Raw genomic sequence first — 15102 nt, 5'->3', positions numbered from 1 at the left:
AGTGATGCTGTGGTGGATCTGAGTGATGCTGTGGTGGATCTGAGTGATGCTGTGGTGGAGCTGAGTGATGCTGTGGTGGAGCTGAGTGATGCTGTGGTGGAGCTGAGTGTGGTGGAGCTGAGTGATGCTATGGTGGAGCTGAGTGATGCTATGGTGGAGCTGAGTGATGCTGTGGTGGAGCTGAGTGATGCTGTGGTGGAGCTGAGTGATGCTGTGGTGGAGCTGAGTGATGCTGTGGTGGAGCTGAGTGATGCTGTGGTGGAGCTGAGTGATGCTGTGGTGGAGCTGAGTGATGCTGTGGTGGAGCTGAGTGATGCTGCGGTGGAGCTGAGTGATGCTGCGGTGGAGCTGAGTGATGCTGCGGTGGAGCTGAGTGATGCTGCGGTGGCGCTGAGTGATGCTGCGGTGGCGCTGAGTGATGCTGCGGTGGCGCTGAGTGATGCTGCGGTGGCGCTGAGTGATGCTGTGGTGGCGCTGAGTGATGCTGTGGTGGCGCTGAGTGATGCTGTGGTGACCCTGAGTGATGCTGCGGTGGCGCTGAGTGATGCTGCGGTGGCGCTGAGTGATGCTGCGGTGGCGCTGAGTGATGCTGCGGTGGCGCTGAGTGATGCTGCGGTGGCGCTGAGTGATGCTGCGGTGGCGCTGAGTGATGCTGCGGTGGCGCTGAGTGATGCTGCGGTGGCGCTGAGTGATGCTGCGGTGGCGCTGAGTGATGCTGCGGTGGCGCTGAGTGATGCTGCGGTGGCGCTGAGTGATGCTGCGGTGGCGCTGAGTGATGCTGCGGTGGCGCTGAGTGATGCTGCGGTGGCGCTGAGTGATGCTGCGGTGGCGCTGAGTGATGCTGCGGTGGCGCTGAGTGATGCTGCGGTGGAGCTGAGTGATGCTGCGGTGGCGCCGAGTGATGCTGCGGTGGCGCCGAGTGATGCTGCGGTGGCGCCGAGTGATGCTGCGGTGGCGCCGAGTGATGCTGCGGTGGCGCCGAGTGATGCTGCGGTGGCGCTGAGTGATGCTGCGGTGGCGCTGAGTGATGCTGCGGTGGCGCTGAGTGATGCTGCGGTGGCGCTGAGTGATGCTGCGGTGGCGCTGAGTGATGCTGCGGTGGCGCTGAGTGATGCTGTGGTGGAGCTGAGTGATGCTGCGGTGGCGCCGAGTGATGCTGCGGTGGCGCCGAGTGATGCTGCGGTGGCGCCGAGTGATGCTGCGGTGGCGCCGAGTGATGCTGCGGTGGCGCCGAGTGATGCTGCGGTGGCGCCGAGTGATGCTGCGGTGGCGCCGAGTGATGCTGCGGTGGCGCCGAGTGATGCTGCGGTGGCGCCGAGTGATGCTGCGGTGGCGCCGAGTGATGCTGCGGTGGCGCCGAGTGTTGCTGCGGTGGCGCCGAGTGTTGCTGCGGTGGCGCCGAGTGATGCTGCGGTGGCGCCGAGTGATGCTGCGGTGGCGCCGAGTGATGCTGCGGTGGTGCTGAGTGATGCATTCTTGGCCCTGAGTGATGATGATGTGTTGTTGCTGAGTGATCCTATGATGGTGCTGAGTGATGCGGTGGTGTTGCTGAGTGATGCTGTGGTGTTGCTGAGTGATGCTGTGGTGTTGCTGAGTGATGCTGGGTTGGCCCTGAGCGATATTTTGTGTGCTGAGTAATGCTGTGGTGGTGTTGAGTGATGCTGTGGTGGTGCTGAGTGATGCTGTGGTGGTGCTGTTTGGGCGTAGATCTTGCCCAACCCCTCGTTGTTTAAGAAATATTCTGAGGTCAGACTGAATTTGTGGTAAGGGGCATATCTCATAAACTGTGTGGACAGAGTGCGAAATCAGTATAATGTAATATATATATATATATAGAAGTACTGAGGTCAGGGATAGACATTGAAACGGCAAGGTAAGAGTGTCTGTGTAGTGGCAAATAAATAAATATGCGACAAAGACAGAGCTAGTTAGTATTAGAGGAGAGCAATTGAATAGAAAGATACCCAGAAGGAGGAGAAATGTTGACAGAGAAAAGAGAAGAGAGAACGAGTGCTTGTACAGTGGTAGTACAGCACAAGGGTAGATTTCATGTACCAGGGCTTCCAGTTGTATGTTGCTGTGATGGAGTAAGGTTGCCATGCAAATAAATAATAAATGTATCTTCCGGTGCGCTGAACAATCATTCAAGATAAATAAATGATAGATTTCGACAGAGGAACCCAGACTCTCAGAAACATAAGCTGGGGAGGAAGAGCTGATGGTTGCATGGAGCACATCCAGATGAAGGAGGACGGGCACACAACTAATAAGTTGTGGGGCTTTATTTTATGTTCAGAAATGTATAACATAACACATTTACCTCCCCGTTTTTTTTTTAAATAGAGTAACCATGATTAAAGTTTTGCTATAAAATTAACATTGTTTGTAAAAATGCATCCAATGTAGGCTGGAGAAGAAGCAATACAAACAAAAGCATGTAATTTAAAGCACCGTGTGCAAAGTATGCCCCAGGCGGAAACAAAGAAAACACTCCACTTTAACTCACACATTCCTGAAAACATTGAAGAATGGAAAGTATACATGTGTGGGGGGAGCGAAGGGAAGTAAACAGAAAATAAATTTAAATCTGCAGCGGCGGTTTACGCTGCTGATCAGCTGCTGTAGGGGAGGAGGGAAGTGGGGCAAGTTGGAGGCCGGCTCAGTGGCTCATTACTGTAGCTGTTAGAGGCGCATCAAATGGGCAAGCTGTTTGCCACGAAAGTGAAAAAAATGCGGGCCGTGAAAGTCTGATGCGTGCAACGAATGGTAGTCTGGTGTGAGGCACGGGGGAGCAGGGGAGCAAGCGGGAGTGGGAGGGAATGAGCATGCCAAGCACGCGCCTGGCGAAGCTTCACGCTTCAGTAGACTACATGCATTGGGAGGAATCCGGCTTGGAATCCTCTTGGTCAGAGAGTTTGTTTCAACTCCATTACTCTAGTCTATTTATCCCTGCAGGATAGAATAGTCGAGGCCTAAAAATAAAATGGACATGTATTTCACAACCCCTCCTATAAGTTGCATACTTACAGGTGTGAAAGGTGTTTGGAATACAACCAACATCTAAGAGAATCTCTTATTCTTGCAGGGTGTAGATAATGAGCTTCACCCTCGACCCCCAAGATTGATAAAAACAAAAAATGTGGTATTTTATAATAGCTTTCATTTTGTGCTATATTCCTATGTAAATCATAAGAATTATCGCAATAATGAAATATTCTGTGTGGTAATGATTATTTTTAAAGAAAATAAAATATAGAACCCACCCATTATTCAACACAGATTCCGAACAAGTTATTCTAAAAATCCCTTTTTGCCAATAGCATCACCTTTGCACACAGTCTGTTGCTATGTCATGCATATCATTGCTGACCAGAGGGTACTCCGTTCAGTGTCCCAACAGACAGCATACCCCCCAGCAACAGGTCTCTCGCTCCCATTTTCTAATTAGTGAGTGTTTATAGGGCTTTCTCTGTTTACTATTTCTACGGAACAGTTGGAGGCCTACACACTCAGAACCCAATGTTTGCACCACCAAGCTGAAAACAGTTCTTACATTTGAAGCCTTTCCAAAGTATTAATAGGGTTAGTTTTCAAACCATTGGTCAGTTTATGGAGAAGCTGCTCTCTCTGCATCCGCTATTACCATCCACGAAAATAATGGGAAATTCCCCTTCAGCAGAAGCAACCTACAGCAGAAGCCATGGGTCAGTTTTGCGCACACAACATTCTGTTAGCTTGCACAGAATAATACAGAAAGCTTATAGGTAGTTTGAGGCCAAAATCACTTATGCTAAGTAAGCACATTTGCAGCACCACTCAGAGTACAAACATGGACCATGTAAACTTGGATCAAGGTGCACTACACACAACACACCTGTTCTTATCAGTGTGCGCCAAAGAGCCAATGATGCTCTCAAGTAACAACCTCTGTTTTAACATTGAATCTTTCATAGATTTACTTGCCATATAATTACACCCGATCCCTCAGCTTATAGGTATTTTGAAGCCAACATCACTTATGCTAAGTAAGCACATTTGGAGCATCACTCAGTGTACAAACATGGACCATGTAAACTTGGATCAAGTGCACTACACATAACACATCTGTTCTAATCAATGTGCGTCAAAGAGCCAATGATGCTCTCCAGTAACAACCTCTGTTTTAACATGGACTCTTTCATAGCTTCACTTGCCATATAATGACTCCCATCCCTCAGGCAGGAATGCTTGTTATTATTAACAAAGCAGTATTAAAGTAAAGCCTTTAATACAGTAGCCTATCCACTCTATTGTGACCATTGGCTTTTATAGACTTAAAGTCTATCTCCAGAAATCTTCAAATTTTCTACCACAAGTCCTATTTTAGTAAGTCCTGTGCATTAGTTATATGTTTGTGAGAATTCCTACAAATGAATGGTAATTATTTTGAGACTTTCAAGAATTGTCTACAGACAAAAAGAAACCTTTTGCTTTTCAGAAGGTGTTTGTCTTCCTGGGTTTACTTTCTCCCAAGACTGAAGCCGCACAGAGATTACTTGTTGGGATCTGCTCCTGTATGCGCCTACTAGAAGAAACTTCAACTAAAATGGAGGAATGTGATATATGCCATAGCTTTTCATCTAGTATTTCTGAAATGACTGTGATCCTTCTGTAGCGAAGATATCCCAAACATCTCAGCAGACTTAGGCAGACTACCTGACTATTGTCAGGACATACATAAGGGGATAACGGTTAAGAGGTCTTAACCATAGCTGTGCTTTTATCATATACATGGCCCCAATGGGCAATTCGTCCACAGCGCTACCTAAACGTTTACCAAACATGCTTCAGCTGAACTTTCTGTTGCTGGCCATTGTAAATCTCTTATGCAGATGATTGTTGGATCCCTTGTCTACAACCCCTTCCCCCTTTTCCCACGAAGATTATGCTGACCACATCATTTCCACAGTAATTCCATTGATAATAATTCCATTACCACCTTTGTATATTATCTTTGAAGAAAAGATCTTTGAGGCATCAGTCACCTTGTGGAAGGCCCTTAATGGTATCAAAGACAAAACTTTATGCAACCCCAAAAGAGGTGCCATAGCTCCCAGACCTGGTAAACAAGACTCTTGTGTGATATCCGCTATATTGACATTTAGAAACTGAAGATCAAGGCAACATAGCGCTTTGTTAACAGGAAAGTGATCTCTCACAGCCAAAGCCCAGGCTTGTAGGGACTGAAAGATGTATGGATCACAAACTAAGGAAAATATTTATTTATAAATGTACCATACATACTTTAACATGCAAAAGTGCCAAGGCTGAGCTAAAGGAACACCACATACAACAGCAAAAGACATGGTTTTTCAAACAATGGTGGGTATAAAAATGAGATCTAGATGGGCCCCTCCTTTTCTTTCACTTATTTTTTAATAGACAAAAACGATCTCTGTGCTGTTGCTTGCCAACCAAGACGTTTCCATAAGACTGAAGTAAGGAAATCTTCATAAATAAGTATTGTATATAAGTAGGCTTTCCTGCTTTCAATTTCTATTTTTGGTAAATTCTGGTGTTTTTTTTCAGTGTTTTCCAGTGATTTCAATACGTTATCACTGGTTACGCATTTTCGCGCCATTAAAAACAGAAACAGTGTTTTTTCTGTGTTTATGGAACTTTTTGCTTTTATTATTGCTTGCTTTCTGCACTGATAGTGCATGATATGTAGACAGTGTATGACGTCCAAATGCATTTTTACAAATCAGACTTATTGTAGTACACCATACAATACTTCTTCAGTGAGTCTTTGGTCAAGCACGATCGCTCTTTCTTTCTCATGTAAACTTTTATCTGTGAAAATGCCCTCTCGACATTGTCACTTGAGACAATAAACACCAAACTAGCCAGTACACAATTTGCTAACTCTGGCCACTGGCATAGCTTTCCATGCCAATAACGGTGCACCTGAAGATTGTGATTCTCTGCTACAGGTTCTGTAACATATGCGTTGAACTGGGCGCATATGCCCTCAGAGTTATTGAAGTGGTCAAAAATGAGGCACCACTTTTGAAACTCCCGGGAAAATTTCCCTTTACTTAAGGGATCTATAACTTGTGCAGAGTACCACAGTGAGGCTTCATTGATCTCAAATGCTGTGGTTGGTGAAGGGATATTTCTTATACATTGTAAAATAAAAGTTCCTGAATTGCTCCTCAACATTTCTTTGCTTACCGAGTAGCAAGCACTATAACATGGAACATGTTGCAGTGCCAAAGTCACTAAGAGTGTCGTCCAGCCTTCTCTCAAGGAGATGTTTCACATCTACACAAATTGTGCTGAACACTTGCCTGACAAGGGTGTTTTCAGACTCTAGTTTTTTTTTTTTTATTATGTCCACTACAGCAGTCATGCTTTCCTGTAAAAATCTAAGAATGCAGTAGTGTACTTTTTTTTCAAATCACCATCAATATGTGAAAAAAGATCCTCACATGTCTTGCTGTTTGCTTCATCAATCAGTAAAGGTTCTGTAAACGGTTGCCATATGGATAATATAGCATTCGTGGCCTCTAGGACTGAGAACCACCAGCCAAGTGACACAAATGGGATGACTCTTTCTTTGATGCCACACAAAGCACAAAATGAGAAATATTTGTGTTTAAGTTCCCACGCATTAAAAAACAGTGCACCAGAATGGACTAAAAAGTCAATAGCATTCTTCGTTAACTCTGAAGATTGTAAAGGTGCTTTCAGATTGCCATCTAACAAGTGGCAAGGATCTCTTACAGGGAAGCACTTCAGCTGAGGTATCGATTTTGACAGGTCATCACACAACTTTTTCATACACGTTTCTGAATCACTGTAAATACAAACAATATCACTCGAATCTTTGTTGAACTTGGTAAGAACTTTTTGCAGCAGCATTACAAGTGACACTGCTTTCCATGTTTTCTAAAAGTCTGGTGTCATGTTTTCAGCGGTATTCCAGATGCTTTGTGACTGCACGCTTTTCATATATACCTCGCACTATACCTTGCATTGAATTTTTTAAGTCTGAGGTGTTTGGCAATTCACCTACTATCAAGTGTGACTCACTAGAAAAGGGGGCTGTTGTATCAAGGGTTTTAACCCATTCTCTGTGGGTAAATGTGATGGTACATATTGGGAAAGATTCTTATGAAACCTAAATTGTTTCCTATCAGTAAAAGACTCAGATGTAGCCAACAAGTCAAATATGATTTAGATATTTCCTGATTCTCTAGTTTATAAAATAAATAAACACCTAAAACATGCTTCTAACCCCTGTATCAATATTTTAGTGACCTCTCTAAACAACAAAACTCAAGCAGAATAATGTTAGCCCAGTCTTTCTTACTGCTACCTCATATAACAAAGTTACATTGTATTGGGTCATTGAGGAAAAAATAAAAATGACTCTTTCACTCTCCTTTTCCTTTCTTTGAATGGCATTTAGTTTGTGGTTGTACAGGTTTTTTTTCAGTGTTTATATGTTTACACTGGTGAGGCTATTTCCCTTTCGGTGGGGTTTTATCAGTTATTATAGATTTAAACCTAAAACCGGACAGCCTAAATATAAGGTTTTGTTTCACTACATCTCCGTTGTAAATTGTGCCTAGGGCTTTACATTTGTAGGACTGAAAAGCTGAGACATAAGAGTAAATAAATGTATGTACTCATTGTCCTTCTGCACCTTCAGTCATAAGATCAACTGTGTAATCTTCAACTTCATGATATGTTTCCATTGCTAGTTGAGAAAAGTGTGGCAACTGAGTGAGGCAGGTGGGTGGGCAGCATGATTGTGGGTGGAGCAGTCCATCATGGGCTTACTTTGTTTTTTCATTGAACATGTTTCCTCTTATAGGATGTGCTAGGGATTCTTCCTCTGGGCAGCCCACTCACCTCCAGCATCTCCTCCAGCATCACCTCCAGCCTTGCAGCAACTCCCCCAAGTCCAGCCGGGATCAGCAATATACCAGGAATGAATGCAAACGCGCTTCCCTTCTACCCAACTAGCGACACCGTTGAGTCTGTCATAGGTAATGGGGTGGAGGAATTCTCAATGTCTCAAGAAAGAGGACTGATAACTAAAAATGCCAGAGCTTCATTGTATGTCATGGCATGGAAATGCATTTCTTGATAGCTTGTCTGGCCACCAATCAGAATTTCTCCCTCTTATAGACAATCCCCTGTGTGCAGAGAGAGAATTCTTCTTGAGATAAATGTGTAGTGGTCAAGAAAGCACGGTCTCTGTATATGGCTTGAGAGGAGGACAACAAAAAGGCTGTGATGGAGCAAGAGAGACTGAGTATGTGTACTTGCGTCTATGTGCGTGCAAGCAGGAGTTTAGAGAGCTTCTGTTGTTTACTGAAAAGGGCATATACTGTGAGTGGACAGTTCCAGTTAGATTCCTCAGTGAGCTTTGAATTATTTGAGCTGGTAAATGTTAAGAACATGTAGGGTGGAATGATTATCGGTCTCCTCCTTTTACAGCAATGTAGCTGTTCAGTAGATTGTTTCCCACTTAAATACCCTAAGCTGCTCATGTGAGGTTTCTTTTGGCGCAGACTGTGGGTGTGTGTCTTTGTTTGTTAGGGTAATTGTATAGAGTTTGTCAATGATGTCCTTAAGATTAGCTCTCTTTCCTAAAGTGGACGTGTTGCACTTTTTAAAGATATGGAAAAGCATTGAAGGCTGAAATCTGATAGACTTCTAGCTGCAGATTCCTTACCTTAGAACAGGGGTCGCCAACCAGTAACTTGTGAGCTACTGTAGCTCTCCAGCTACCTCTAAGTAGCCCACCTGTGTGCAGCACAGCTTATTAAATTCAGAAACGTTTACTTGTTTGAATTAATATACATATGACAAATTTGAGGTTATACAACACTAATATTATTAGTAGCTGCGTTCGGATGCACGTGGCGTCTGCACCAAATGTGACCTGCACGGTATCTATATAGGTGCCACCTCGGCATGCTGACATAAGTTCCTTTCTTTCCGTCCCAGGTAGCGCTGATCCGGCCTGAGATACCGGTCAGTCACTTTTTAACTGGCTTTTTTTGACATTTTGTTGAACTTCTTGGAGATTTTTATCTTGGTGTGAAGGATGTCACCCAAGAAACAAACTGGTTTCAAACCATGTGTGTTTGTGGTGTCTGGAGCCGGACCATGAATCCAAGACCTGCGTGGAAGCTGCGCCATGCATCCCAAGGCGCTGAGGGAATGAACCCTCAAGCTCCTTGTCATCCGATGTCAGTCGACCCCCTGACACTTGAGGTCCAGGTCTTCGGACCATTCACGAAGCCCTTTCTGACATTTGTCCTTGCATTCGAAGTCGTCTGGTAAGTTCCACATACACATGAAGTCAGAGGTCTTCAACTTTGCTGCGTTCGTCTAAGTCTTCTAATGAGACGTAGACGCGTGGACATTTCAGGCCCAGCGAGAACCTGAACCCGGGTCCTCTACACTTTATCGATCCGGAACGACCCCAGCCCAGTAAAGGGGTTTTATGAGACCTTGTACCTCATATTTGCCGACCTGTCCCCTGTGGAGCACAACTTGATCCAACCCAGCAGGTCCACAATCTGGGTCAATCATGCCCAAGTATCCCATGTTGGATCGGGAGCAGCATCAGTGGGCCAAGACTTTCCTCAGCCCCCTCTCCAGTTCAATCGCTGCCTATGCCCCTAGGCTGCACTGCCCCCATCGTTATTCCCGAATCCGACAAGGAGCTAAAGTTACTTCAATGCTGACTGGTTCCATGCTTCCAGTGCCTTATTTATTTGACATGCCTGTAAAGGGAGATGAATGGGAGGGGTCTATGGACTCTTATGAAGAACAGGACATGAAAGAAGAACCCTGAATAGGAACAGGACAACTGGTATGAGGAACTGACGAAGGCTAGTGGGTTAGACACCGCACCCGACACTCGTGTGGTCTCTCCTACCACTGTGGCTATGGTGGAGGGAGCCTCTTTTGCGATCGTGGTGTGTAGTGTGGCTGAAGTCTTGGACCTTCAGTGCTCCCAGTGGCAGTCAAGACAAAAGTCTTGACTAAGGTGCTTCAGCTGGGAGTTGCCCCTTCTGAGCTTCTTCTCCCATTAAATGAAGCCCTTATGGGTATCCTACTTGGGGCCTGGGCCAAGCCCTACAAGAGTCTGGACAACTTTGGCAAGAGAATTTTCGGCCAACCAAGCACTGCGGTCGATGAACACAGCATGCCTTTCTGGCATCGTTGGTCGCCTTGCGGCGCCACGGCTGGCTGAGGGCGACTGATTTTTCAGGGGATGTCCAATCTTCCCTCATAGACCTGCCCTTCAACGGCTCTCTCATCTTTGGAGAGAAGGTGTATTTGGCGCTGGAGTGCTTTAAAGACAGCAGGTCCTAGGGCTGGTAGGGCTTGTCTACAGCCCTTAGTCAACCTCAGTCGGCCTTTCCCTCTCCTTTGATGGCCACAGAAGGGATCTCCAGCCACACCACCGCAACTTTTTCATGGCAAGGGCACAGGTCCCACAGACCGCATGGGACAGGTGGCAGGAAGTCGAGTCAATCAACTTCTCCCCCAACATCCGCTGCTTCAAAGCCTCTTTAGTTTGCCCTTCGACCATCAAGGACATCCAGTTGAAGCCAGGATATGTCCTCACCTGCTCCACTGGTGCTCCGTAACATCGGACTGGTAGGTTCTTCAGATTGTTCAAACAGGCTACTCCCTCCCCTCTGTGTCTACCCCACCACCCACTTACAATCGACGGATAGAGGAACATTTTTCCTTGCTCCGGTGCAGGCTGTCTTGGCCAAGGGAACCATTGAGAGGGTTGTTATTATGCTACGTGCTGGTGACAAAAATGGATGGAGGACTTCATCATATCCTAGACCTGAGCCTTCTCAACATTTTCGTGAAAAAGGAGAAGTTCAAAATGCTCACCCTCGCCACAGTTCTGTCTGTCCATGACCAGGGAGATTAGATGGTAGCGTTGGACTTGCAGGATGCATTTTTCTACATCCCTGTCCTGGCTGTCCACAGGGGTTACCTTCGTTTAACAGTGGGCCAAGAGCACTTTCAGTTTGTCATGCTCCCTTTTGGCCTTCCCAGTGGCCCTTTGGTGTTCATGAAAGTGATGGCTGTGGTTGCAGCTCATATGCGGAAGTGAGGGGTTCCAGTCTTCCTCTACCTCGAACATTTGGTGGGATCGCCCCAAGCAGTAGTCTCCCACCTCCAGACTACAGCGAATCTCCTGCACTCGCCGGAGTTCACTATCAACGTGTTAGTCTCCTAACTCCTTCTCATGCTCTCTTTTTCATTGGAGTAATTCTGGACATAGTGCAGTTTTGGACCCATCCTCCTGAGCAGCAAGTCCAGGATATGGATCCAAGTTATGATGCTAATGTTTCAGCCTGTTTCCTGGATTTTGATGAAACAGACTCTGAAGCTTTTGGGCTTCAGGGCCTCCGGCATCCTCCTGGTTACTAATGCCCACTGGCATATGCCAACCTGAAGTCCCAGTGGGCACAGCAACCGGGGAATCTCTTCGACATTGCCTAGATCGAATAGGGGACCGCAATAGCTCTGCAATGGTGGCTAACAAACCTTGATTAAGTCAAGGGCAGAACGCTCTCTCTTCCCCCAACCGGATCTGTCAGTAGTGACATATGTATCACTCTTGGGCTGAGATAGCCTCCTGGGAGAGGTGGTGATCAGAGTCCTATGGTTTCCAGCTGTGTCTGGGCTCCACATCAAGTTGTTGGATCTCCGGTAGATTTGCTTGGCTCTGAAAGCCTTTCTTCCTTTGATTGATTAAGGGAAGACTGGTGCAAGTACTTGCAGACAACACCAATACCATGTGGTATTGCAGCAAGCGGGGTAGGGTTGTGTACCCTTTGTCAGGAGGCCATGCATCTCTGGACTTTGCTGGAACGTCAGCGCATTTCCCCTTTATGATTCAACACCTGGTAGGCTTTCTGAACGCCATAATGGGCAAACTCAGCCGCAGTTGCCTAGCGGATCATGAATAAGGTCTCTTTCTCAAGGTGGTGCAAGGACTCTCAAGACTGGGGAGAGTCATGGTTAAATCGGTCTACCACCTCCAAGCATGCACAATGTCAGCAAGTTTGTTTGCTGGATTTTCCAAGCAGACTCTACCTCAGAGATCCTTTTTTGTCTCAAGTGGGTCAATGGCCTCTTGCTCAGAGATGCTTTTCATTTCAAGTGGAGCTCGGGCCTCTTGTTGAGACCAATACCTAGCCTGCCCAGAGTTCTCAAGAAAACCAGGTACGACTGGGCCCAAGTCTCTGGATTGTGCATGGAGCGTCTGGTATCCCGAGCTGCTGAGCTTGACCATCGTTCTTTATCAGGCTGCCTCTTCGACAGGAATTTTTGTTGTAGCAACAGGGCACTATCTTAACAAAGGCCAGCTCGGGGTATCCCTGACGCGAGAACAAGTTTGTCAGTGTGATTCCTACAACGTTGACCATCTACCTGCATCTATCACAACTTCTCATATTTGCATTGTCTTTAGCTCAGGAGGGCTCGGCTTTGGGCACAGTTAAGGTTACTTTTTGCCAACTCCTCTTTCTTGTGGTTGTCGGACCAACCTTCTCTCACCTGTTGTGGCTAGGTTCCTTAAAGGACTGCAGCATCTGTTCCCCCCCTACACCCTTCATCATGCCTCTATGGGGCCTCAATCTAGTCCTCACTCTTTTTATATGTGCGCCATTCGATCCTCTGCACAATTGCTTTATCAGGCTCTTGACTATTAAAACTGCCTTTTTGATGGCCATAGAATTGGGCAGGATAGTCAGTGAATTGCAAGTGCTCTCTGCACACCCTCCTTATAGCACCTTTTACTCTAACAAGCTGGTTCTTCGGATGCATGTCTCGTTCCTCCCAAGGGTTGTGGCTCGATACCGTGTAGTCCACAACATCACCCTACCTACTTTCTCTGCTCCATCTCATTCTCTAAAGAAGATGAGGCTACTGCCTGGGCACAAAAAGAGCATTGTCGTTCTAACTTGACTCGACAAGAGAGTTCCAGGTGGGCAATCAACTCTTCGTGGGCTATGTGGGAGCAAAAAAAGGGAAGGCTGTAAAAAGAGAACCATCTCATGATGGCTTGTCCTGTGCATTATAATCTGCTATGGATTGGCCAAAAAACCGCCGCTCGAGGACTAGCGGCTCACTCCACCAGAGCTAAGGCTGCAACCACTGCGTTAGCACATCTGTTAAGCAACAACTTGGGCCTCACTGCACACGTTCACCAAGCAGCACTACCTGGACAGTCAGGTCCATCTAGAGATGATGGTCCATTGTGACAGAATAATATTCTAAGGTAAGGAATCTGCAGCTACATAGAATCTTTACCATGTAAGTCTTTGCCGAAGGTAAGTAACTTGTTCCTATTGGTCAGTGGAGTTAACATGTGGGCCGCTTTTGCACATGCCAACCTCTAGGTCTTTAACTGTCTTATTTGAAAAGACATCTTCTTCAATCGCATCCTCACCCATTCCCCACCCTCCTACCTTATGTGTCTTCTATTTTTCTCCAGAGTTGCTAATAGTCTACCCGTTTCCATGGTCACCTTGAGCCAGTTCTGTTTTTGTATCCACAAAACACCCGCACCTAGGATACCATCATCTTGAAGATTAAGATGTGTAAAAAAGAAACAGCAAGACTACAGGACTTTTCTGTTTATGCATCCACGATCTGGAACAACATCCAGGTAGCAATCAGGAACGCCTCAACGCTGCTCCAATTTAAGAAAGAGATCAAGAATAACCTCTTTAGAGAACACTACATCTCCATGCATTATCCACCCATAAACCAGGTACCAGTCTTATCACTGGTTGTGTTTACCTGTCTTTGACCCTTTACAGTGCTCCACTGCCTTTTGACTAGGTTCATGCTATAGAATTACCATGTACATGGATAAATACATGCTTACATAGTTATGGATCAGAGCCAATAGCAGACTCAGCTATAAAGATTTCAGCTTTTTATGAACCTCTTGTCAGGCCCCGACACACGTCTCCTCGGGGCTGTGTTGAAAGTCCTATACCCGCTCTCACGCAACCAACCCGTGACCTGGCATAATTCACAGACCAGTAGGAGGGTTCCGCAATCGCGGGAAAGGAAGGGGACAGCGGGGAGGGAGATCTGAAATGACAAAGACAAGGGATTTAGTTTCACACCCCTCCCTATCTACCCTAGGATACAGAATGACCCTATAGGTGAATAGGACTCTTTTCCCACTAGTAGTCATGCATACCTGAAAAGGAAAACTCAATTTCTTTAAATGCAGGAGAGGGAGGGAAGGGCCTATCAGTGGTAACAATCTGGTAAGGAAGGAACAAAGGGGTGCACATGAAATATACAACAGTTTCACCATGTACTATAGGTTTCTTAATACACCTCACATACCAATTCCTGACAATGTTCTGCCTTGTTCCACTCTTCCGTTAAACTAGGTACCCCACTGGTTCCTCTCCTGCAGTGTAAAATAAAACACAAACAAGTTGTCGAAAGAAAACAGAGAACAAACGATAGGCGGAAGGTTAAATGCACCTTGGAAATGTTTCTTCCCGCAATCAAATCATAAACTGTATTATCGGTAGTGTAACTTGCACTTGTCCGTAATTAGTAGTTCAGTAACACTCACTTCACTGTGAGCTTTGTTGATGCTCCCCAAATGTACAACATTAAATAACTATTCCAGAATTGTTCTCTCCGATTTGTATGATGTTTATCCAGAGGATTTCCCCAGGCGAAAAAACGCAGCCGCGATTCTCTTTCATACGAGAAAACCAACACAAGTACTTCAAAGGAGGCAAAAGGGGGAAACTGACGAACAAGGCCGTGTCCGTCTTCTCCCTGAAATGCACACAGCGCAAGTTCAACTGGTTTCAGATTCCGTGTGTTCCCAGCCGGAAAACACACCGTAACTCCTACTCACGATTATCACCAAGAATGCACGACCTCTCTTCTCTCCTGCTCACCACAATTATCGGCTCCGATTTCACTGTAAGTCTGGTTTATATTTCCTGGGCTGCGCGGCTAACGTCTCGTGCAGCTTCACCCTTGGCCCTCTGGGATTTGTGGTTCAAGGAATCGAGG

At 46.0% G+C, this 15102-nt stretch overlaps 1 protein-coding gene across 2 annotated transcripts in view; it reads left to right on the top strand.

The window, feature by feature from the left end:
• UNK (unk zinc finger) overlaps nucleotides 1-15102 on the top strand; it is a 670943-nt gene that overhangs the window by 556297 nt on the left and 99544 nt on the right. For both annotated transcript variants that reach the window (XM_086930733.1, XM_086930732.1), the window contains exon 11: nucleotides 7862-8036. In XM_086930733.1, the coding sequence (XP_086786859.1) occupies nucleotides 7862-8036 (175 nt within the window). The remainder of the gene's footprint in view (nucleotides 1-7861; nucleotides 8037-15102) is intronic.

The sequence above is a fragment of the Lissotriton vulgaris genome, chromosome 7 (genome assembly GCF_964263255.1).
Source record: "Lissotriton vulgaris chromosome 7, aLisVul1.2, whole genome shotgun sequence".
Classification (NCBI taxonomy): domain Eukaryota; kingdom Metazoa; phylum Chordata; class Amphibia; order Caudata; family Salamandridae; genus Lissotriton; species Lissotriton vulgaris.
The sequence above is the reverse complement of the archived record's forward strand: the minus strand, read 5'-3'. Positions and strand labels throughout refer to the sequence as shown.